The following is a 25,928-nucleotide window of genomic DNA, read 5'->3' on the forward strand; positions in this document are numbered from 1 at the left end:
GATTCCAGAAGCAAACTTAGTAAATAATTTTCTGTTGCATTCATATGGTGGTTGACAGTTACAAGTCTACAGGAAAGCTACACAGTAACTCTACTGAAGAACTAATTTCCAAATACAATATGAAGAAACTAAGCTCCTTCTGTCTTATTTATAACTCATTTTCTCTATGATTTTTGCAATCAAGCTTCTACAGTGAGCAAGAATTCTGACAGTACATGATTTATAAGACTCAACGCCCTGTGTTTCAGAAGCTGTGCTCTTCTCATCAATTGCTTACAGTATAGAGAAAGAATCTTTGGCAGTGCATGAGGGTAGAGGGCAAAGAAACCTGGTTTCCTCCCATACAGCTGTGCTTCCCCCTCACACTTCACTGATCATTTATTAAGGATTCCGTGCACTTTCTGAAAGCTTCAGCTTTCTACTTTTGTTCATTGGCACAGAACCAGAGAGATGTGTTCACTCAAAATTAGAATTTTGAAGGAACTAGGGGAAAATGATTAAAATTTAGGAGGAAAATAGAAATATCACATCTCAAAACTATTATAACACTTTTTCAACTGCATGTAAATGTATAACTGGATTTGTTTAATGAACAATATACATTCTTTTCAATCGTTTTAAGTCTAGCAAAGCATCAGTGAATATACTGCATTGCACTTCAAAATAGAAGATTTATGAATGATTTCCTAAAATGTGAACAGCAAATTGAAATAATTCATCTGTATGTTTGGGTTGTTCCAACTGCTTCTAGATTTCCATTTCTTAATACTAAAACACATGGACAAAACCCAAAGCATAAATATCTATGTGATAATGTAAACTACGAACTCATTGCAGAGCCCTCGATAACTGATAGTTACAACATACCCTGTTTCCTCCATGATGCAACCACCCCAGGATTCAGTGCAGTCACACTCTTCTCAGACAAGACCAAAATACAACAGAAAAGGAAAGCAGTTATAAATACGCTTACAATAAATATAAAGTACTAATGATTAAAATGGACCTTGACTAATGATACAAAGATTAGTTGGTTGCTTGGCTGTACAGAGACTAATATATTTAATATAAATGCGGTACTTTCAAATTACCATATGTGCAGCTCACACGATATTGATGACTAAAAATGTTCACATTTCCTCCTCCCTAAAATGCGTACAGGAAGAAGAATTGTTACTAGACAGGCCACATTTCTTCCCTTTGGTATAGAATTATTACCAGTAATATGTGAATCAGCCAATGAAACATTCATTAGAAAAAGTAGTTGAGTGAAAATGGATTTACAGTTTACTTACAGCTATAGCATGTAAGTCAACAGTGACCAAATTCATAAAATAAAAACAAAAGATCAACATCTTAGAGTAAACCTGGAGTTATAAACTACCTGTTCAAAATTATCTACCAAAGAAGTAATATTTTCAAGAAGAAATGTTCTGTATTCAAGTTATTACAGCAAATCCATACTGTTTCTTCACAGAAAACCACACAATCCCAGAATGTCAGGGGTTGGAAGGGACCTCAAAAGCTCATCCAGTGCAAACCCCCCGCCAGAGCAGGAACACCCAGATGAGGTTACACAGGAAGACATCCAGGTGGGTTTGAATGTCTGCACAGAAGGAGACTCCACAACCCCCCTGGGCAGCCTGGGCCAGGCTCTGGCACCCTCACCATGAAGAAGTTTCTTCTCAAATTTAAGTGGAACCTCCTGTGTTCCAGTTTGAACCCATTACCCCTTGTCCTACTGTTAATTGTCACCAAGAAGAGCCTGGCTCCATCCTCCTGACACTCACCCTTTACATATTTATAAACATTAATAAGGTCACCCCTCAGTCTCCTCCAGCTCCAGAGCCCCAGTTCCCTCAGCCTTTCCTCACACGGGAGATGCTCCACTCCCTTCATCATCTTTGTTGCCCTGCGCTGGACTCTCTCCAGCAGTTCCCTGTCCTTCTGGAACTCAGGGCCCAGAACTGGACACAATATTCCAGGTGTGGTCTCACCAGGGCAGAGTAGAGGGGCAGGAGAACCTCTCTGACCTACTGACCACCCCCTTCTAACCCACCCCAGGTACCATTGGCCTTCCTGGCCACAAGGGCCCAGTGCTGGCTCATGGTCATCCTGTTGTCCAGCAGGACCCCCAGGTCCCTTTCCCCTACACTGCTCTCTAATAGGTCATTCCCCAACTTATACTGGAACCTGGGGTTGTTCCTGCCCAGATGACAGACTCTACACTTGCCCTTGTTATATTTCATTAAATTTTTCCCTGCCCAGCTTCTCAGTCCCTGAACGCTAACCAACTATCTTGGGCCCCTTTACCTTCAAGCAGCCTTGCCCATGGGATTTCCCCCAGCAATTGCCTGAAAAGGCCAAAGTTTGCCTTGCTGAAGTCCAGGGTTGCAATTCTGCTTGCTATTCTGTTCCTGCCACACAAGATCCTGAACTCCACCATCTCATGGTCACTGCAACCCAGGCAGCACTCAACCTTTACCGCTTCAACCAGACCCTCCTTGTTAGTGAGGATGAGGTCCAGCAGTGCACCTCTTCTAGTCGGCTCCTCCACCATCTGCATGAGGAAGTTACCATCAAGGCACTGGAGGAACCTCCTAGACTGTGGCTGGTGGCCGAGTAGTCCTTCCAACAAACATCAGGGAAGTTAAAATCCCCTACCACAACCAGGGCCTGTGGCTGTGAGGCTGCTCTCAGCTGTCTGTAGAGGCCTCATCAAATTCCTGATCTGGTGGCCTATAACAGACACCCACAACAGTATCACCCCTGCCAGCCTGCCCCTTAATTTTCACCCATAGACTCTCAACACACTCCTCATCTGTGCCTGGACAATACTCAATACATTGTAGTTGCTCTCTCACGTAAAGATCAACTCCACCACCACACCTGGCTGGCCTGCCTTTCCTGAAAAGGACAGAGCCATCCATGACCACATTCCAGTCATGTGAACTGTCACACCATGTCTCCGTAATTGCCACTAGGTCATAATCTCCTGCCTGAACACAGGTTTCTAACTCTTCCTGCTTATTCCCCCATTGGTGTACAGGCATTTCAGAGAGTGAGCCAAGCACACCAATTTCACCCCAGGGGTATGGGAGGCCTCCCAGCCTTCATCAACTCTAGAGTGATGCCCCACTGATGCAAGCCCAGCTACCACCCCATCCCGCTTCGAGTCTAGTTTAAAGCTCTCCAAATGAGCCCTGCTAATTCCTGTCCCAGCATCCTTTTGCCCCTGCGAGATAAACCTTTCCCACGTATCACTGTTTGGACTGGTGTCTCGTAAAACCAGCCATTATCAGAGAACCCAAAGCCCTGCCTGTAGCACCAGTCCTGTAGCCAATTGTTTACAGACTGAATTTTTCTATTCCATCCCATGTCACCACCCAAAACTGGAAGGAGGGAAAAGAAAATCACTTGAGCTCCAGACTCTTCTACCATCTGTCCCAAGGCCTTGAAAAAAAAATATTCACAGATAATTTATATGGTTATATCTGCTCCATTCAGGTCTTTCATTAATTAAAGGTTATCCAAATAAGAAAACAAAGCTATAATTTTTAAATTCGCTATCGTACAGTTTTAAAAGATTCTGATTTCCAAATTGTATGAACTATGATTTACCTGTAATTAAAAAAAAGATATAGAAAATATTTTACCAGTTTCCAAGTTTACACAATTCAAAACCAATGCTTTACAAAACAACATTCCCTGAACATTTCCATGTTGTTTCCTAATTCACAAATTTCTGAAGTGATTCCAAATAAAGTCAGCATTATCTTTCACATTTTAAAAGAAGAAACTAAGAGAAAAAGTAGCCAAATTGCCTACAAGATGCGAGTAGGAAAAAAACAACAATTCTTTAGCCCCAAAAAGCACTTTTGCAGTAGCTTTTGTGCCTACTCTCTACATATATTAAGGCCACGTCATTCTGACCTACTCGCTGGGAAACAGCAAGATAACAACTGGAGAAAACGTCACCCTGGACTAGATTACAGCTTCTTACTGTTTCTTCAATTATAAATCAGGTATTTTTGTATTTTAAGAAGTCAATGATAGTTCTATAAGAATTACAGACTTTCTTGTGATAGATAAGCAATTCTGAGTTAAATTAATGATGGTTTTACCATTATACCTTTGAATGTTGGTTATGATATAGGACATCGCTGAGGTATTGCAAAACAAGTGCTAAACTGGTGGCTCTTATTCTGGTTAACCTCAAATTCTGGTGCATACATTTCCAAAAGCAGCAATTCTTGTTCAACAAGCTACAGCACGTTTGATATTTGTTTCAAATATTCCAAAGGCAGAGCTGATCTATGTAGCTAAGGAGGACAAAAGCAGAGTCCACGTCCAGGTACGTACTCGGTTTCCTGGCCGCTGGCTCCCACTGGATTCCCAGGTTCTGAGCAAGACTTTGTGCCAGTTCCTGGGCCATGGCCAGAGGGAGGCCGTACTGCATTTCACAGAAAAGGAAAGAAAATATAAGTCATTGTAATGAACACTACACCAGCTCATTCTGGCTTGCCACATACTTGCTACTTCAGTAATTCACAATTCTATGTGCATATAATGGCAAACAAACACAATGACGTACATAACAGAAAAAACTCCTCTCTTAACCTAAGTGAATCCCTAGCTAACCTACAGAAAGGATTCTGTTTGATATATATGTAATTTAGTTTTGCATAGTATGATTAACCTATGTTAAAACAGGAGATTTGCATTATTGATTTAACACTGCACTGAGGAAAATAATAATATTTTTTAAAAATAATACAGTGGGACCAATTTTTTCTAATTTTAATGTTAAAAAAAAAAATCAGTAAAAATTACATAACATCAGCACCTTAGAAGATCAAGCCTTTTACAGTGAGAGGACTACAAAGGATGTTCAGTGCTAGATTTTAAATAGGTCTTATTTAGAGAATAATGTAGACAAGAGAAATGCTTTTTAAAAGAAAATATAGTTAGCAGTAGTTTAATGATGAGACACGCAGGTTGGCTGTGAGAATCCTAACTTTTTAATATGTAAATTATCTTTAAAGCCCTGAATACTGAAACCATATAAACTCTGAGGTTATAATATACAGTTTCTACTTTATTTCACTTTAGTGAAAAAAAAATTACCTCGTTCACTCCTACTCCTCTGGTCACAGAGCAAACCCCTCCAAAGTAACTTAAGCTGCTCCTTTTGTAATGAAACGTCACATTCCTTACAAATAAATAAAGAAAACATAACATACTGACAGTGGGCACCAAGAACTTCTTGAAAGATCACGCTTTCACAGATACTACGTTTCATTGCATGCATATTAATCCTCATCTAGCATCAAAAGCAACTGCAAGTTTACAAACAGAACAACAACATTCAAAGAGAATCAGAATCAGTCCAACCCACAAACAAACCAAGCAGAGAAAGCCAGAGTACCAGATTCCTAAGAAAATACAACGTTAACATTTCCTTTAAAAAGAGAACAATATATTCCACTTTATAATCTGTTGAGAAGGAATTCTGTACTGAAATGTATCAGTGTTGAGGATTTTTTAATTATGCTCTTAATGCTATTCAAATTCTAGTTTCAACTCCAAATGAAAAGACTGAGAAGTACACCTAAAGGGAAAGTAATTTAAATACTGCCCGTTAGCCTTAGCATTTTATTCTATAAAATGTCTACAAAAGATTATGAATGATAACTTTTTTAACTTCATTGGCATAATAATAAATCTTCACAGCCTTGGACATGTATAGCAAACGACCCTAATATTTGAAAACTAAATCCTTTCAAAAAAGCCAAATCAAAGTTCCTTTTGTTTTTTTTTTTTTTTTTTTTTTCTAAATTATAGGATACTCCAGACAGGCATACATTTATTTTTTCAGAACATTCTGACAGCCATCAGAACTTCCAAATTGCTGATTAACTACACTAAACACTTAAAGCCAGGTGCTTCACAATAAATGGAACCACAGTGAGGGCTGAGGTTTGCAGGCACTTCTGGAAATGGTCTAGTTCAATCCCTTGCTCCAAAAAAGCTCAGCTGGAGCGCACTGCTTAGGGTCACGTTCCATCAGCTTTTGAATATCCTCAAGCATGGACACTCCACAGCCTCTCTGGGCAACCTGCTCCAGCACCTGACCACCCTTACACTTAAATGGAATTTTCTGTACATCAGTTTGTGTTTGGTACCTTTCACCATGAAGAGGAGCCTGTTTGACCACTGTCAAACCCTTTAGCAAGGGACACAATACATGCAGAAAAGTAATTAAGAGCGCATAGCATCAGCACTTCACAAATCTCATGAAAAATGCAATTAGCATTGTGTTGCAATGCTTATGTTAAAGAACAGCTATGCCAGAGGTTGGAGAAAATTCTTCATCTGCTATTTTTATCCTCCTCTCCAGAAGATGAATGATAGGAGAATCACATGGAAGACGTTTGTCACTTCATCATTGTAATATGCCATACTGCTGGGAGAAGGCTTAACATCTTTATGCTGCGCAGGGGAACACATTCTTCCTCCTCTCTGCTTACAATGCCATGAAGTAAAAAAAAATACTTTTGCGCTGATGTTGTGCCTAGTGATGCAAGTGGAATTCCCCCTCAAAATGCATCATGACTCAGAAAACAATTCATTACAGCTGTAAAGGAGGAGGACTTCCATTAACAAATCATCACTGCAGCTACATGTATGAATAAATATAGTACTGAACGCTCTTGTGGCAACACATAATGCTGTCAGCTCTGCCCTCTCCTGCTCTTTTCTGGGAAATCAGTGCATTACACACCTGATTAGCAAAGCCAGGTGTACTTAAGGGCTCATCAGAAGACAGTTCAGATATGTGACACAGTCTCCAGGTTGCAAAGACATTAAAATTTCATTACAGATATATATCAACATGACCATGGTATAGACTACACCTATTCAAAACAGACAAATGTGTTAAAAAATAGATTAAGCTTCCTACGGAAGGCAGGTGTTGATTGATGTAGTGACTACCTAGCAAAAAAGTAAGCAAGAAGAGACAGGTAGACAGAAGAGTATATGAAAATGTAATAGTCTAAACCATTGTATAACGGTACATACGAAAGCAGGTGCACAGCATCAGCGTGCTGTTTGATGTGGTGCTGTCGATATTTGGAGAAATCATGAAGCATCTGCAGAGGGTCAGGGTGAATGTGAATACGATCTCTGTCCGTCCAGGTTTCCACAGCAACCAGAACGACCCTGGTGTTCAGCTGCTCCTTGTATATCTGAGGGCAGAGACAGGACAGGCACAGGAGTAGAACACTGGGTCAAACAGGCACAGTCAGCCAGTCAGAGTCAAGCGGAAGCACAAGAGGGATAAAGCAGGAGGGAAACATGGCAAACAGTTAGCTGGTAATGCCTTGGGTTTCCTAAGTTACTTTTCTGATCAACTTAAATTTTACATTTCAGAGGGGGAAAAAAAAAACAAACACAAAACACCACCACAACTTGTTGCTCTTTTTCTGAGCTATTCCCTTTTATTTAAAATTCTCACGTTGTATAAATTCACTACTGAGTTTTGCAGTAAACTTTACAAAAATGAGCAAAGAAGAAATGTAAAGGTACACTGGGTGATTCAAAGAAAAAGACAAAGAATAGCCAGAGACAGTTCTTAAGTCAAGATAAATAATTTTTTGGTTCTCCAATATATCTAAAATGTAATTCACATAATGCTTGATTTTTATTTATAGTATGATCACTTTATGCTACTCAAGTAATTAAGTAAGACTATTAAATTTTCTATTAATTTTAATGTGACTGTAGCAATAGACAAGGAAGCTACAATCAGGCCTTAATCATTACAAAACAGCTTTAAAATATCCATTTGAACTCTGAAACACTACAAAAGATGCACTTGTTACCCGCAATAGACAGTATCTTTTGTAGATCTGCAAGTTCTGAATAAGCTTAGTTAATAAAATTTGCCATTTTATGACCTGAACCTAAAGAGAGCAGCAGTTTTATTTCAGAACACTTACTGATCATACTGAATTATAATCTAAAAGCATTGGATAATTAATGCATTGGCTGCCTAATGCATAAAAAAACCACCAAAGGCAAGTTATTTGGTCACTTCCATGAGGCGCCATATTAAATGCATACTTTTATTATATTTTTTCCAAATTATATCTACAATACACAACATTAATTGCAAATATCTTCCTGCAGTTATGACAGATATTTATACTGAATAAACTAGCACTGACTAGCATGTTAGTCTTTTCTATCAAGGCAGCATTGTCCTTATAAAGAAGTCAAGACATAGTATTCCGCTTAGGAAAAAAGGCAAGAAATATAGGAGCAAAAGAGAGCAACCAGCTAAGCTCAATTTTATCCAGGAACTTTGAAGGAAAACAGAATATTAACAGGCTACAATTTGAGCGAGACTGGCTGAGGACATACACAGAAACTGGTTAATGACGTGGGAAAAATCAATACAATTAAGCCCCAGAAATTACGTATGGGTGGATCAATAAAGATTTTACTTGCGTTTGCCAATGAAGCAAATAGGAAGGAAAGAATGGAAAATGGGGAAGAAAACCTGGAAGCTTCTGAAAGCCAATATACTTTTCCCAATAATATATCAGTAAGAAATACAGCCCACTGCCTATGAACCCAAGGGAAGAACAAGGTAGAAATTCCTGCTCCTCTTCATGCTTTGTTTAAAGAAAAGGCCATTAAGATGTGATTCTAGTAACTTTTCTTCAGATTGGCATTTTCAAACCATTACACAAAAACATTCCAAAACACTTCCAGTATTTAATGTATTATAAAGATATTCACCTACATTTTCAATATATATATACAGTATACATAATACTTCATATGTAAGATATTAAGAACAACTACTGTATTGCTTCCTCCAAACTAAACACACTGTTGACCATGTTTTGCACTGAATCATATCACACAGTTCTATTGGTATCAATAATGCCACACAGAAAGGGGACTGGAGTCAGAATTTTGCCAGCCATTGTACTCAGCGCTACTAGAGAATCCATCCTGTTTTCACTACACACACAGCTCTGAAGTTATGGAGTCACTCCAGGTATATCAAAAAGAGAAAAAAAATAATACCACAAATCTTACTTTTAGTTTAGATGCTTTACGTGAAATTGGTCTAAATTTAGTCACAGATACAGGCATGGTATCTGTGTCAGTGCCACCCATTTATAATGCACTACAATGGGATTTTGTTTGTTTTTAAGCTATAAATACAGATTCATAAAAAAGAATTTTTATTCATATTTTCTTTCTCCCAATAAATATGCATATCCTTTGTGAACTATACTCACTGCTTCAACCACTTGTGGTTAGATTTGTGTCACAAATCTAAACTCTATTAAATCTCATTCTTAAGCAGTGACAGATACTGAAAACTCATTCAAGTTTCCAATCTCCTCTGCCAGGGACAAACTGGCAGCTGCAACCTTTGAGAAAAACGTGAAGGATAATTTGGTGGTTTCTTACACATTCACTCCAGGCTATTCTTCTGTTATTTTTATAGCTGCTCATTTCTTTAATACTGGTATCTGCTCACATTAACTTTTTAAATACAGCACTAAACTAACAAAGTCAGTGAGACAGTTTTCAGAAGAAACATCGATACTTACAGCATCTACAAGGTTTACCACGGACTTTGCAAAATTGTTTGTGTACGCATTTGAAGAACGGTGCTTTTTGAACTAAAAGAAGAAGAAAAAGTAGAACACAGTGAGAACTGCAATATTTATTATTCATTATTTTTACAGCAAGAAGGGAAAATTAATATTTTAAGAAAAAGTAAGGGAAAAACTATAGACTTAGACGAGCTGTATTACAAATTCTGCTTCCTAATTTCTGTGCGTGTCATTACAACTGTTTCATGTCTTTCCTCATCCTGCCCCACAAGTCCCCTCTATTCCAAGTCAAATTTTCCAAAGGTGATGCTATGATATCTGAACATGAATCCATGACTTTCATAAACCGTAAGATTATAAACCAAAATTGCATTATTAGACAATAAGATTTTTGCAGGCAGGAAAAAAAAGTCTTCAAAATTTCACAGAAAAGGAACACAAAATTGCATAGAACAAAGCAGTAAGAAGTCTCCATTAAAAACTCATACTAATTTCAACTACTGGTAAAAAGCAACAAAACTCATCACCCCAAGAGCAAACATTACCAAGTTCCACAGAAGTGTCAGTGATTCCCACTCCAAAACACAGTACCCAAACTTGCCCAGAAGTGGAAACATAAAATAATATGCTTTGGAAAATGTTCTTAGTTTTTATGAAAGTATTTAAATACCAAAATCAATATATAACATGATGTGTTCATGCACAGCTACTAAAACAGAAATTAAGCTGAGTAAGTCAGTAAAAAGTGCAACAACCTAATTAAATACGTTTAGTTGTGTTTAGTGCTCCAGGAAAGGAAAAGATCGTGAAAATACTTAACACCACAATGGCCAAAGGGTTTTATGATACTTCTTCCAACACAGACCCTTGCTGCAGGAGGAATCTGCCCTCTACTGGTAAGCAGAAAACCTTACATTTAGTGAGCTCCTGGGACTGACAGGTTTTGACTTATAATTGTGAACATTTCCTTAATTATATCCATTTTATTCCTTGAAAACAATTATTATCTGTTTCTGAGTCACTGACAGCCCTGAAGCAAAAAATCTTGAATGCTCATGATCTAAAGCTCTAACAAATAAAGCCCAAGACATCAGTTGGTGTCTGTAACAAACAGTGAACAGGATGGTTGTCCTTTAAGCATCTCTGGAATAGGAGAGGCCAGAGGAAACAGACATAGAAATATTCTCTCTTCATAAGCAACACCAACCACAGACCCCAAAAAACACAACAAAATGTCCTTGACTTCAGTGACTGTTCCCTACCCCTGAACAACTAATTGCAATAGTATCCTACCAGGTGGCTTTACAAGTGAAAATAATTGAAATTTCTGTCCCTACTCCTTCCACCCATTCAAATTCCCCCCACAGTGCTGAACTGACACAGATAAGGTTATTTTTGCCCAGACAATTTCTACAATTTATTAAACAGAGAGGGAAGGTTGTATCATCTGTCTATTCGGCACTGGAACAAGTACAAAATACTGCACCCTGTTCTGCTATCTGCTATTTCTGGCTCTTCAAAACCATCCTGCAGCATTGACAAAAGAGCCTGTAACAACATAAAAGCACTGGGAATACAAGCAGTAGAGAGAGAGATGCAAGGAGCTCTTACAGAAACTTCCAAGTTTCTTTTACTTGCACATAAAAGAAGCAGAAACTGTTTTAATATTTAAAAAAGGTCTTGCTCACACAGAGGCAAAATCATACTAAGAGCTGATGATCCTATTTGCCTCTTAGTCAATGAACAGCTGAAAAAGCCAAATGAAACATGGGCTCAGAACAAGGCACAGTCAAGCTGTTTTTAGAGTAACTCAATGTGGGTGGCAGTATATTCTTTGTCACTAGAAAACTTTAAAACGTATGCTGAGTATTTGTCCATAACAAACATGCTCTAGTTAAAATGTAGCTATTGGCCTCAAATTTATGATGCTTTTCAAAAAGGGTCAATAAAATAGTTGTTTAGGTTTATGAAACTTATTATTCGCCAGGCCCCTCTCTCCTGACTTTTCATAAGGGTAACACACGGACAATTTCATAGCCTTACTTGGCATAATTAGTGAAAGCAGTAACATTTAAATAACAAATTTCACTTGGTCTGATTATTTCAAGACATCCCTCGAGACAAAAAGGGGGAAAAAAAAGAAAAAAAAAAAAAAAAAGAAGTGTGTGCTTGTGGTTTTTTAAACCAAGACAAACACTTTCTGAATCGAACCAACAACTTCTTTTGCACTTCACAGAAACACAGAATGTCAGGGGTTGGAAGGGACCTGGAAAGCTCGTCCAGTGCAATCCCCCCATGGAGCAGGAACACCCAGATGAGGTTACACAGGAAGGTGTCCAGGCGGGTTGGAATGTCTGCAGAGGAGACTCCACAACCTCCCTGGGCAGCCTGTGTTACTGCCATACTGTTTTTAAAATTATGCTAACAATGTCATCTCCTCTGGGACTATTCTCAAGTTAAATTCAGCCCTACAGAAATATACACCACAAAAAATACACAATATTATAAGCTTTAAACTGACGGATACAACTGGCTGTAATGCTGCATCTCATATAGGAAACTAACTGCTCACAAGTCATCATGTTTTCATCTCAAATATTTAAGTCATGTTACAGTCAATAGTGATAGGGTTTTTTTTAGTTCATGCCAAACATGCCAGTTTTTTTTCATATGATTTCTTCATTGAAAAGGAAATCCATTTTCACAGAATCACAGAATGTCAGGGATTGGAAGGGACCTGGAAAGCTCACCAAGTCCAATCCCCCCGCCGGAGCAGGAACACCCAGATGAGGTTACACAGGAAGGTGTCCAGGCGGGTTTGAATGTCTGCAGAGAACGAGGCTCCACAACCCCCCTCGGGCAGCCTGTTCCGTGTATATTACCCTCACTGAGAAGAAGTTTCTTCTCAAATTTAAGTGGAACCTTTTGTGTTCCAGTTTGACCCATTACCCCTTGTCCTACCATTGGTTGTAACCGAGAAGAGCCTGGTTCCATCCTCATGACACTCACCCTTTATATATCTGTAAACATTAATGAGGTCACCCCTCAGTCTCCTCCAACCTCCAGAGCCCCAGCTCCCTCAGCCTTTCCTCACACGGGAGATGCTCCACTCCCTTCAGCATCTTTGTTGCCCTGCGCTGGACTCTCTCCAGCAGTTCCCTGTCCTGCTGGAACTGAGGGGCCACAACTGGACACAATATTCCAGGTGTGGTCTCACCAGGGCAGAGCAGAGGGGCAGGAGAACCTCTCTGACCTACTGACCAGCCCCCTTCTAATCCACCCCAGGTGCCATTGGCCTTCCTGGCCACAAGGGCCCAGTGCTGGCTCATGGTCATCCTGCTGTCCACCAGGACCCCCAGGTCCCTTTCCCCTACGCTGCTCTCTAATAGGTCATTCCCCAACTTATACTGGAACCTGGGGTTGTTCCTGCCCAGATGACAGACTCTGCACTTTCCCTTGTTATATTGCATTAAATTTTTCCCTGCCCAACTCTCCAGCCTGTCCAGGTCTCTGGATGGCAGCACAGCCTCTGGCGTGTCAGCTACTCCTCCCAGCTTGGTGTCATCAGCAAACTTGCTTAGAGTACATTCTGTTCCCTCGTCCAAATCGTTGATGAATATATTGAATAATACAGGCCCCAGTACTGACCCCTGAGGCACTGCACTAGATACAGGCCACCAACTGGACTCCGCCCCATTGACCACAACTCTCTGGCTTCTTCCCTTCAGCCAGTTTGCAGTCCACCTCACTACCCGATCGTGCAGACAGCACTCCCTCAGTTTAGCTGTGAGGATGCTGTGGGAGACTGTGTCAAATGCCTTAGTCAAGTCAAGGCAGATCACATCCACCGCTCTGCCATCATCCATCCATCTTGTTATGTCCTCATAAAAGTCAATGAGGTTGGTCAAGCACGACTTCCCCTTGGTGAAGCCATGTTGACTGCCCCTAATGACCCTCTTATCCCTGAGATGCCTTGAGATGGCACCTGAGATGCCTTGAGATGGCACCAAGGATAAGTCGTTCCATCAGTTTCCCAGGGATGGAGGTGAGGCTGACTGGTCCATAGTTACCCGGGTCCTCCTTCCTGACCTTTCTGAAGACTGGAGTGACATTTGCTTTCCTCCAGTCCTCGGGCACCTCTCCTGTTTCCCAAGACTTGGCAAAGATGATGGAGAGCGGTCCAGCAATGACCTCAGCCAGCTTCTTCCGCACCCACAGGTGCAACCCATACGGACCCATGGATTTATGGATGTCCAGACTGCCTAATTGCTCCCTAACCCAGTCCTCATCAACCGAGGCAAACCGAGCAGCTCCACCACCACGCCTGGCTGGTCTGTCTTTCCTGAAAAGGACATAGCCATCGATGACCACATTCCAGTCACGTGTGCTGACCCACCATATCTCCGTAATTGCCACTAGGTCATAATCTCCTGCCCTAACACAGGTTTCTAACTCCTCCTGCTTATTCCCCATGCTGCACGCACTGGTGTACAGGCATTTCAGAGAGTGAGCCAAGCACACCGATTTCACCCCAGGGGTATGGGAGGCCTCCCAGACTTCATCAACTCTAGAGTGATGCCCCACTGATGCAAGCCCAGCTACCACCCCATCCCCCTTCGAGTCTAGTTTAAAGCTCTCCAAATGAGCCCTGCTAATTCCTGTCCCAGCATCCTTTTGCCCCTGCAAGATAAACCTTTCCCACGTATCACTGTTTGGACTGGTGTCTTGTAAAACCAGCCATTATCAAAGAACCCAAAGCCCTGCCTGTAGCACCAGTCCTGTAGTCAACTCTTTAGGGACTGAATTTTTCTATTCCATCCCATGTTATCACCCAAAACTGGAAGGAGGGAAAAGAAAATCATTTGCGTCCCAAACTCTTTTACCATCCGTCCCAAGGCCTTGAAATCTTTTAGAAGGTTTAGTGTGTTTGTTCTGGACATAAATGTTTTGTTTCTTTACTTTGTTGGTTAGGGGCATATTAAATTATTGGTATGACACAAACGTGTTTCAGACGTATTTTGAATCTATAATTGCTGTGGAAAATCTTAGGCAACATTAAGCATTATTAAATATTATGGCCTATACTGTGTCTTACAGTACAAATGTTGGCGGCTGCTGTTAAATATTTGACCCAAAAGCAGCTGATGCAGCACAGTGCTATACATCAACCTCCAAATTCTAATCAAAAGGAAGATTACCACTAAATTTATATACTTACCATTTTATGGTCATTGACTATCATGAGTTCCAGATATTTCATTTCTTCAAAGACACCACGAGATACCTGATGGATTGAAGAAGTTCTCTGAGAAATCACGAAGTTGTAGTGATTTAAAAAAATAACTGCAACTGATCTAACATGATTACCCATAAATATTACGTAGGGTGTGTAAACCTGTAAAGACTGGGTCAGACGTTCAACTAGGGTAAATAATCATCGCTCCAGTGACTTAGTGAGTTATGATAGACACGACCTGAGAATCTGAGCCACATCATTAAGAATGTTTTGAGTCTGTTCCTTTTAGTACAGCACAGAAGCCACCCCTGCTTCCCTTCTCTCTTATTTCACACATGAGAATAACCTCAAACACTAAAAACTCTTGGTCCACTGTACAATTCATCACAGATTTAATGGTGAAGGAAGTTACTAAAAACAGATGTGCCCTCAAAAAACATGCAACTCAGAGAAGAAATACAGATTAATCTCCTTTACCTCAATTGTTCCCCTAGCTGACAAAAATGCTTGTGCAGACCATGAGGACTGTCCACTTCTGTTCTATCAATAACCCAGTTCTGGGTGTCCTCATTTGAATTTTTAATTAAATCATGCTACTTAATGAGCCAAATGAAAATAAAGTCAGGTATCTACAAAGCAGCAAGGCTTCCATTAAAAATTATTCTTTATTCTCAAGCAGAATCAAAACTTGACATTCTAAACTCATTTTCACTACCAAACTTCCATTCAACTGATGTATAGTATTGCTGTCACTTTAAAAAGTTCATGCACTTTTCTCCAAATATTCTATTTTTAAAGACTAATATTCTTATCATTTGATAATTACATTATGTGACAAGATTAAGCTACAAAAAATATGTATTTTCTAAGGCCCTTGTTCTCTCAATAGTAAAAAATCCAGAAATTAGTGGGTTTGATTGTTATTATAAATGGTTTTAACTAAAGTCACACTTCTACTCACTGCTCTCTTTCTTCTCTTTCTCCTCAGCCACTGTAGTTCAGACAGAAAGGGCCATTCAGAACTAGATTCAGTCTCTGTACAAATTACAATTTAAGAATTTCATGGCATTATTTTGAACTACTTATGCACAATATCCAAACCAAAAGTAGACTAAGATCACCAAAATTAGAAGAACCTTTGTTATTGAAAAGTTCTTTTTTTTAAAATACATGAATGTAAAATACCTAATATCAAAACCCAAGTCATTTAGAAATCTAAAGCTAGAGTTAAAGCATGCAACAGGAAGTAAAGAGATTTTAATCTAGGCTTAGAATATATGCTTTCTCCCATCTCATGTCCTCAGTAGTTTTAATATCACTGAGGAAAGTAAATGATTTGCGGAAGAAAGCTAAACACAGGTCTTCAGGGATGGAAATCTTAGAGCTGCTTTTTTTTTTGACAACTCTAAATTCCACTGCAATAATTGTGAAAACAGTCAGGCTAGTACATATTTTTCAAGTTTTTCTAAATAATCAGTAATTTTATAGCCTAATATTCAAATTTTTCAAGTTATATATACAATTATTTCCAATATTGAAAAAACATACCGATATCCTGCAACTGCTTGGAGCCTTGTGTTCCGTATGTTCTTTGGATGATATGCGGCCTACTTTTACTTTCCTGAAAGATATGCGACATTTCCTTGCAATTAATAATGTCAAGTGAATATTAGGCACCTCTTTCAGTATTTCTCATTCTTATATTTTTTTCCATAAAATGCAAGCAACCATAGTACCAACTTGGCATAGTACTAATTTGAAGCAATGTGTTTGCAATCATAAAGCCTCTCTCTGCTTTAGCACATTTACTGACCTGTACAACAGAAGTGTCACAGATGTCTGAAATTACTAGAAAAAAGTCCTTTAAAAGCCCTAGTGTTAGAGAACACAGACCATTTATTCCAATATATCAAATTAGAATATATATCTAGTTGAAGCCTTCCTCCCACAGATGAAAAGCAACTATTGCTATTTATGACAAAAACGTATCTTTCTAATTGCAGCAAAATGCAAGAAACTAATCAATACACTATCCTTAACAGGATTATTTCACTCTGTTTTGTTGGTGGATACGATACTTAAAAAATGAGAAGACTTTTAATGCGTATTTTCTTTAGAAGTCTGACACACCCCAAATCACCACACTTTGGTATCTGCTTTAGAAAACAACTATATTTTCTTCTGTAACGCCTCCTCTGCAGAGCCTGCCGAAACAAGCATTCCTTTTCAAAGGGTAGCATGCTACTATTCTATAACTTTGATAAGAAATAGATGACATATCAAAGGAAAATACTGCATATTTTTGCTAAGTTTTTCGAGGGATTGGGGGGGCAGGAGGCAGAACAGTTTTATATTCTATCTACTATAGTTAAGGTTAATCAAGCTGAATAAACTACATGCTGAAGGCAGTGTCCAAGATATTTATCTCATGTAGCAGAAGCAAAAAATGAACTTCTGAAAGCTCTCTGTAGCTGTATTATTTTGATCTCCATGAGTCTGAGAAAAACATTGATCTTATCTGTCTTCTTATCATTCATAATTCTACTTGAATCCTCAGAGTTGGCAGTCAGCATCTCACTTTTATAACTAGACCTTTTGCTCTAATTCTAAGTTTTACTGAAATACAACACTGATAGAGATCTTGGTTTCCTTTGCCCACCCAAGCAAGGAAATTAGTCAAATTCTCCTCTGCCTACTACATGGATACCATTGTATAAATATAATCTCCATGAATTTACTGTATTCTGTGCTGTCAGTTTTTGGTCTTACAACAAAATACATTACATAGCTTAACACATGGCATGTAACATTATTCCTGAGGAGGCTGAGAAATCTTTTTGGATGTAATAATTTTGTGTGTCTCTATAGTTTCATTTACAGCCCAATAATTCACTATCAAAATGATACAGATTTCTCTGAATGTTGATCCCGTTTCTTTGAAAGTGTCAGGAGTCAAGAGATTCTGCAGATCTTTCTTTGGATTGTAAATTCAGCTTTACAGTCACTAAAACACATCAGTTCGGCAGCATTGCATTATTTGTCATACACTGGTAAGTACTAAAGCAAGACCAGCCTGAGAGCTGTGATACAGCATCTGGAATATGTCCTACAGACCAAGCAGGATACAAACCTGAAGAATTCTCCAACTCAATACTGCAGAATCATTTCACTGAAAATCACTCAAATCTTTGCACCATTGAATAGGTAGAACTCTACCTGGTTTTACTGCTGTCTGTGAAACTAAGTCAGTTCTATTAACAGCTAACGTTTTAGCAACAGCTGTATTATAATACTTAAGTACAAAAATAATAATAGTTAGCAATATATTTATGTAAATGCAGTCCTGCATGCTGATCCAGCATAGCCCTATATGTGAATATGCTGGATCAGAATCATTTAAGCTATATGGTGACCACTGACTTAACACATATAAAGTGCAAGATACCCAGATACCATTATCTACCTCATTAAGCCCTTTGTGGAAACAAAAGGGCAATCTGACCCAACTATTTAGAGGGAGATGAATAAATGACTTCCAGAGATCCCTTCTGTGAATGTATAAATCCTTTACTTCATGTACACGTGCAAATTGATAACAATTTTTGACAGTCCATAACTATGGAAACAGTCTTATTAGACTACTCCCAACATCTAAATGATCAACTAGGAAAAAAAAAATCAAAGAAAAGCAGAGAAAAATCTTAGGTCATTCATACTTACACACTTCTTACTGAAATAACTTCCAATCAAGTGTTTTAAAATACTTTTGTTTTTCATATGAATGCATGAGAGAAGTCACTCATTTATCCATTTATTCTAATATTTCCATTTGTTATTCCTTGAGCACTGTCTTTCCCAAATGAAGTAAATTAGACAAAAATAAACTTACTGCACTGTGGGTCAGATCCATCGGTTCTATCAAGTACAAATAGGTATTATCTTCGAACATGCCACTAGAACATGGAGAAAAAGAAGTGATATTTAGGATTACATGGCAATTAACTTGATGCCAGCATATGGTTTTTGACGACACAAAACCAAACTTAGGGCCGAAAAACTGATCAGTATTAAAATAATTTCCATATATGTTTACTACTGCATGTGGCTAAAGCTAAGAATTCTTTGAAGAGATCAGTTGCATTTTAACAAACTAACACTGAAGGCAATGGTAATGATAAAGCATCAAAAGTATAGATTTGACCTTGGAAAGAGGAAGTCCCAAGAAATACACTACCATGCAGAATATAATCAACAGCTGAACTGCACTTAACATTAATTAATCATAGTAAGGAATAACTTATTACATTTTTTCCTTGTGCAATCTAACAAAAAGAGCAATTTTTCTATTGGCTGATGGAATCATACATAAATACTGAGCATGCAAACTGCTAATGTACAATTTTTATTTAAGCTTTACCATACAAAGTCATCTTGGGAAATATTTGCACTTACCTTATTCAAAGGTTTTATGAGACAGCATTAGAAGACTTTAATCCTAATGATACTAAAAAAATGCTAGCAGTTTGGCATAGCTGGTACTGGCATTTCAAAACATCAAAAATCTTTGAGCCTGTAGAGTTTCAGTCCCTCACGTATTAAGAGATAATATTCAAGGGTAATAATTAGTTGATAAGCTTATTTGAAAAATGAGAAAATGCACTTACTGAAGTCCATTACAAGTTGAAAGAGCAACTTTGGAATCCTTGATACCTCTGATATTTCCATGGTAGTAACAATGCTCTCCACCCTAATAATGTTTAAAAACAAACAATCAGTCACACACAAAATTACCCTGATTTACTGTCTTTTCCTTAAAACCAAGGCAAAAAATCTAACATCTTGCATTAGGAAAAACTTCAGAAAAAGCAGTGATTGCTGAAGTAAATACCAATGACTAGCCCTCATTGCCTATAAGAGAACAACTGTGCCCAGTAAAGACTAATTTATAAAAGTCTTCAAGTCATAATATGGGTTACTCTTTTGTTGAAGACACAGCACTCTTGACCTTTTCTTAAGTGCATTTCTTTGCTGCAAACTGATCCTCCAAAAATATTATGTAATGCAGGTTACATGAGCACTGAACTGTTTCTTGGTGCCTTCCAGGTCTGTTAAAATTACAGTGTTCATCAATTAGCTGGCATGTATTTGGCTTAGATCTGGATTCTACCAATTTTGTCTCACCAAAAACGTATGGACTAAAGTGCTACATCATTGGACTGTAGGTATCAATATCACTAATGGTGAATGAGCAACACTAACGCATACAGTTGCATTTTTACTGTACATATGAAAAGTGTACTAAAAGTCATAAACTGCATAAAATTCTAAATAGATGCAAACCAAAATTATTGAAAAAATGGCAGGACTTTTGTATTTCCCTAAGGAAGTCAGCATTCATGTTTCAGACAAGGTCTTGCCTTTATTTAAAAATAATAATGTCTATATTACCTACAAGCGGGGGATTTTAACTTCCCTGATGTTTGTTGGAAGCACTACTCAGCCAGCCAGCCAGTCCAGGAGGTTCCTCCAGTGCCTTGATGGTAACTTTCTGATGCAAAGGGTGGAGGAGCCGACTAGAAGAGGTGCACTGCTGGACCTCATCCTCTCTAACAAGGAGGGTCTGGTTGAAGTGGTAAAGGTTGAGGGCTGCCTCAGTTGCAGCGACCATGAGATGGTGGAGTTCAGAATCTCATGTGGCAGGATCAGGATAACAAGCAGAATTGCAACCCTGGATTTTAGCAGGGCAAACTTTGGCCTTTTCAGGCAATTGCTAAGGGGAAATCCCATGGGCAAGGCTGCTTGAAGGAAAAGAAGCCCAAGATAGTTGGTTAGCGTTCAGGGACTGCTTCTACCGGGCACAAGATCAGAGCATCCTGACACGCAGGAAGTCAAGGCAGGGGGCCAGGAGACCTGCGTGGTTAAACAGGGAACTGCTGGGTATGCTCAAGTGGAAGAGGAGAGTTTATACATCATGGAAGGAGGTGCTGGCCACTTGGGGAGAATATAAGGCTGTTGTCAGAGGGTGTAGGGAGGCAACTAGGAAAGCTAAGGCCTCCTTAGAATTAAACTTGGTGAGAGGGGTAAAGGACAACAGGAAAAGCTTTTTCCGATACGTGGCACATAAAACTAACACCAGAGGCAATGTAGGCCCACTGATGAACGAGGTGGGTGCCCTGGTGACAGAAGATACAGAGAAGGCAGAGTTACTGAACGCCTTCTTTGTCTCTGTCTACTCTGGCGGAGGCTGTCCTGAGGAGCCCCGTACCGCTGAGGCCCCAGAGGAAGGCAGGACAATGGAGGAGTTTGCCTCGGTTGATGAGGACTGGATTAGGGAGCAGTTCGGTAATCTGGACATCCATAAATCCATGGGTCGGGATGGGATGCACCCGCGAGTGCTGAGGGAGCTGGCTCTCCATCATCTTTGCCAAGTCTTGGGAAAAGGGAGAGGTGCCTGAGGACTGGAGGAAAGCAAATGTCACTCCAGTCTTCAAAAACGTCAGGAAGGAGGACCTCGGTAACTATAGACCGGTCAGCCTCACCATCATCTCTGGGAAACTGATGCAACGACTTATCCTTGGTGCCATCTCAACACATATCAGGGATAAGAGCATCATCAGGGGCAGTCAATATGGCTTCACCAAAGGGAAGTCATGCTTGACCACCCTCATTGACTTTTATGAGGACATAACAAGATGGATGGATAATGGCAGAGTGGTGGATGTGGTCTACCTTGACTTGAGTAAGGCATTTGACACAGTCTCCCACAGCACCCTCACAGCTAAAGTGAGGGAGTGTGGTCTGGATGACCGGGTAGCGAGGTGGACTGTGAACTGGCTGAAGGGAAGAAGCCAGAGAGTCGTGGTCAATGGGGCAGAGTCCAGTTGGAGTCCTGTATCTAGTGCAGTGCCTCAAGGGTCAATACTGGGGCCTGTATTATTCAATATATTCATCAATGATTTGGACGAGGGAACAGAATGTACTCTCAGCAAGTTTGCTGATGACACCAAGCTGGGAGCAGTGGCTGACACGCCAGAGGCTGTGCTGCCATCCAGAGACCTGGACAGGCTGGAGAGTTGGGCAGGGAAAAATTTAATGAAATATAACAAGGGCAAGTGCAGAGTCTGTCATCTGGGTAGGAACAACTCCAGGTTTCAGTATAAGTTGGGGAATGACCTATTAGAGAGCAGTGTAGGGGAAAGGGACCTGGGGGTTCTGGGGACAGCAGGATGACCATGAGCCAGCACTGGGCCCTTGTGGCCAGGAAGGCCAATGGTACCTGGGGTGGATTAGAAGGGGGGTGGTTAGTAGGTTGAGAGAGGTTCTCCTGCCCCTCTACTCTGCCCTGGTGAGACCACACCTAGAATATTGTGTCCAGTTGTGGCCCCTCAGTTCCAGAAGGACAAGGAACTGATGGAGAGAGTCCAGCGCAGGGCAACAAAGATGCTGAAGGGAGTGGAGCATCTCCCGTGTGAGGAAAGGCTGAGGGAGCTGGGGCTCTGGAGCTTGGAGAAAAGGAGTCTGAGGGGTGACCTCATTAATGTTTACAGATATATAAAAGGTGAGTGTCAGGACGATGGATCCAGGCTCTTCTCGGTGACAACCAACAGTAGGACAAGGGGTAATGGGTTCAAACTGGAACATGAGAGATTCCACTTAAATATGAGAAGAAACAACTTCTCAGTAAGAGTGACAGAACATGGGAACAGGCTGCCCAGGGAGGCTGTGGAGTCTCCTTCTCTGCAGACATTCAAAACCCGCCTGGACGCCTTTCTGTGTAACCTCATCTGGGTGTTCCTGCTCCATGGGGGGATTGGACTGGATGAGCTTTTAAGGTCCCTTCCAATTCCTAACATTCTGTGATTCTGTGAATAAATTGACTAGACTGTTAGGGGCTTACAGAACGAAACCGAGAAACATTATTTCAGCTTTCTAAAGCATTACTTTAACTTTCCTGAAGAAAAAAGGACTAGTGAATTTAGAAGCTGCTGTACATCAGGAAAGCTGAATGACACTAATTTACCTCATTTAAGTAGTTGGTCTTTCATGTCTATCAACAATAACCTTAGCTAAACTAAGGATTAAATGTATTCTCACAAAGTTTTATTAAAAACCATTAAGTGTGGTTGTTTCTCTCACACATGGTTTGAAAAACATACCATTCATCATCAAAATATTAGTAATTTCAGTGTCATATGTCTTCTGACTTCCAATAAGCATATTGGACCCGTTCCTTCTGCAATTATTATAACTCAAGGAAGTACCAAAAATGTAAATGCTCTTTGTTCAAGTGTGCACAGTATTATTTCCATTTTGCATCTTATTTAATAAGTTATTCAGATTCCCAATTAAATTCCTAACAGACTGTTGTGCATAATTAAATCAAAGCACTACAGAGAAATCAGTCACTACATATTTACTTTTCCATCAGTGAGAAGGCATAAGCCATACTTTTTAACAACCAAACCATTATTAACTTTCTCACACAGTAGCTTTTCAACAATTTTTTAAAGACAGTCATCCAAGCGAAGAAATTGCTGCTTGTTCTCCAGTGTTTTCACTCTTGTAATAAACTACGCCTTTCTAGAAAAGTACAATACTTTTTCCTCAAGATCTCACTTCTTTACATCCACATCAGGAAACAAACCATTTTACTTACTGAGGTCTAAAAAGGATTGTAAGATACTGCAAAAGTCCTTATTTGACCTCTTACACAAATTGAGTGTATGTTTTCTGAACTCATAATGAAGCCTTTTACAGATTAATGTGACTTCAGGAGCTCTATTATTGTTTCTAAATAAATCAATTCAGAAAACATCCCCTAGGAAGTCTGGATCAAGTTACTGCAGCATGCCAAGGCAGTCTGTTTGCTGAGTCTAAAGTTCTAATAATTTTCCAGTCAGATTCATGATTCAGCAACCGCAGTGCTCAGTGCTAGTGCTGCGGCTGACAAATGCATGAGCTTGTCTGAATGCCAAAGGGAATCATTTTCTTGCATCATTTAGCATTTTTGCCTATTCTGCAGAGTACTGAGTCTTAATGAAACAACTTCCTTACTATGTTATGTGAAACTAGTTTTCTTCTTCAGTGGAAGAAAACAAAACAGTATATTGCAATAATTATATTGCAATGTAATTGTTTAATTTTGCCCTCATCTGTGATACATTGTTTTATTTGAGGTTCTCCATAACACAGGCAAAATAATAAACTAGACATCTCATATTTGGATAAACAACCATCCTGACTTACTGAAGGCATAAATAGAGATATATTTCACATTTAATAAGCTCACAACAAATATTCCTACCAGTCCTCATTTATTATTATAACAAACAAGAAGACAGATCTGGTTCCCTTAGTCAGGGCTGAACTATCTCGCATAACTTTAACCTTTTAGTCTTTGGATCAATAGCCTATAGCACTGAATTCAATTTGGGAGCTAGTATGTTGGTGCACAACATTTCAACATTTTATGGGCCTTGTTCCCTCAGAAAGACTATCCTGACACGTTTTAAGAGCACAATACCTTAGAAAACTTTGGTTTTCCATCCTCATAGTGAATCTCCACATAATTGGAAGATAACAAGTCACTGTCAAAGAAAGGAAAAAGCAAGATGAGAAAAATCTGAATATTCTTTCTACTGCTGTGGGTGGGTTCGGGGTTTTTTGTTATAATTTTCAAACCCTTTTTTCTGTCCTTGTAAATTAGTTCAAAAAAAAATCAAGCAGCTTGTGTCCAGTAAATGGTTTGCTGGTGCACTCAAAGTCAAAGTGTGTTACAGAAGGGGGAATTTCATTCTGCACTCTAATCCCCTGTCATTTAGCTTTACAATTAGATTATAATATTTTTATATACATTAAAAAAAAAAAATCCCATGGCTTTAGAACTTTCCTTGCTGCCAGTAACTGGTACTCACAATAGGTATGTTTAGTTTGTTACTGTCTTCAAATAAGTTTTATATTTTATCTAAAAGTTAAACAGAGTATATGTAAAGCTGAACAAATACATACATGATTGTTCTGAAGGCAAGAGTATACTTTACCTGTACCTCACTTTCACAACTGGAAATACTCAATTTTTTCCAAACCCAGTAATAGTCTTAAAAAAAAAAAAAACCAAACACCCCACCCATACTACCCTTTTTCTTCCTTTCACTTTTCCATTCTCAGATTCTTTTCTCACCCTTATTTTTTCCCCTAACTCCAGCAAGACAAATTTCTGAAACATGGAAATTTCCCACTATGTATAATTTACAGTTCAATTTTTTTTTTTTCTTTATTGGGTCTTTTGTTTTTCTAAATAAGATTATCTAGACTGTACATATCCTGGGATAACTTCAATGCCCCATTCACCTCTCATGCCATTACAATCAGCGTTGCAGCACAGTGGTCCAGGAAGAGCAAAGCAGTTAATATGTTAACTGGCCCTATCACATATGCAAGATAAGCCTTTTACTTAAAAGTAATCCAGAATTCTCAGCATTTTTCAAGTCTCTATGAGCCTTTATCCTTCCAAATAAAAAAAACCAAACACATTAAAGGGTCTGATAATGGTACATATAAGAAAATAAAAATATTGTTGCTATGAATAGAAAACATCATAATTATAGAAGCCGGGTCTGACAAAATAGCTTTAAGGGGAATTAACGACTAAGAACAATTTACAATAATGGGTATCTCAAACTTGGGTTAGGCTATTAGCAATCCTGATAACACTTTCATTCTGGGACTACTGGCTCATAAAATCAGTTCTATATGCTGCATTTATCAGACACTATACTTCTCAGAGAAGATCCTGCAGAAGTCAGTACCAGTGGTTCTCTTAAATATATTTTTTCATGGACCTGACAGACCACATTCTGTGGCTGCAAAACCAACACTAACAGCCATGAGTAATTACTGAAGCTGCATCATTTGTCTTAACCTTCATTTTGATAGCAATATTAAATACTTTTAAAGGGCAGATTTAAAAATAAACTCAGTTGCATAAAATAATTTTAACTTTCTCTACTTGTATCACAGTAAGCTATACATTTTCTGCAGGAGAATAC

At 39.2% G+C, this 25,928-nt stretch overlaps 1 protein-coding gene across 9 annotated transcripts in view; it reads right to left on the reverse strand.

Moving 5' to 3' along the window:
- Window positions 1-25,928, reverse strand: part of ADAM23 (ADAM metallopeptidase domain 23) — a 120,766-nt gene that overhangs the window by 35,347 nt on the left and 59,491 nt on the right. For all 9 annotated transcript variants that reach the window (XM_065069421.1, XM_065069420.1, XM_065069423.1 and 6 more), the window contains exons 10-20: window positions 24,404-24,467; window positions 19,545-19,627; window positions 18,770-18,833; window positions 16,429-16,501; window positions 15,842-15,915; window positions 14,863-14,928; window positions 9,639-9,710; window positions 7,084-7,250; window positions 5,128-5,212; window positions 4,363-4,453; window positions 868-916 (exon numbers count right to left, since the gene is read on the reverse strand). In XM_065069421.1, the coding sequence (XP_064925493.1) occupies window positions 868-916; window positions 4,363-4,453; window positions 5,128-5,212; window positions 7,084-7,250; window positions 9,639-9,710; window positions 14,863-14,928; window positions 15,842-15,915; window positions 16,429-16,501; window positions 18,770-18,833; window positions 19,545-19,627; window positions 24,404-24,467 (888 nt within the window). The remainder of the gene's footprint in view (window positions 1-867; window positions 917-4,362; window positions 4,454-5,127; window positions 5,213-7,083; window positions 7,251-9,638; window positions 9,711-14,862; window positions 14,929-15,841; window positions 15,916-16,428; window positions 16,502-18,769; window positions 18,834-19,544; window positions 19,628-24,403; window positions 24,468-25,928) is intronic.

The sequence above is a fragment of the Columba livia genome, chromosome 7, assembly GCF_036013475.1.
Source record: "Columba livia isolate bColLiv1 breed racing homer chromosome 7, bColLiv1.pat.W.v2, whole genome shotgun sequence".
NCBI lineage: Eukaryota > Metazoa > Chordata > Aves > Columbiformes > Columbidae > Columba > Columba livia.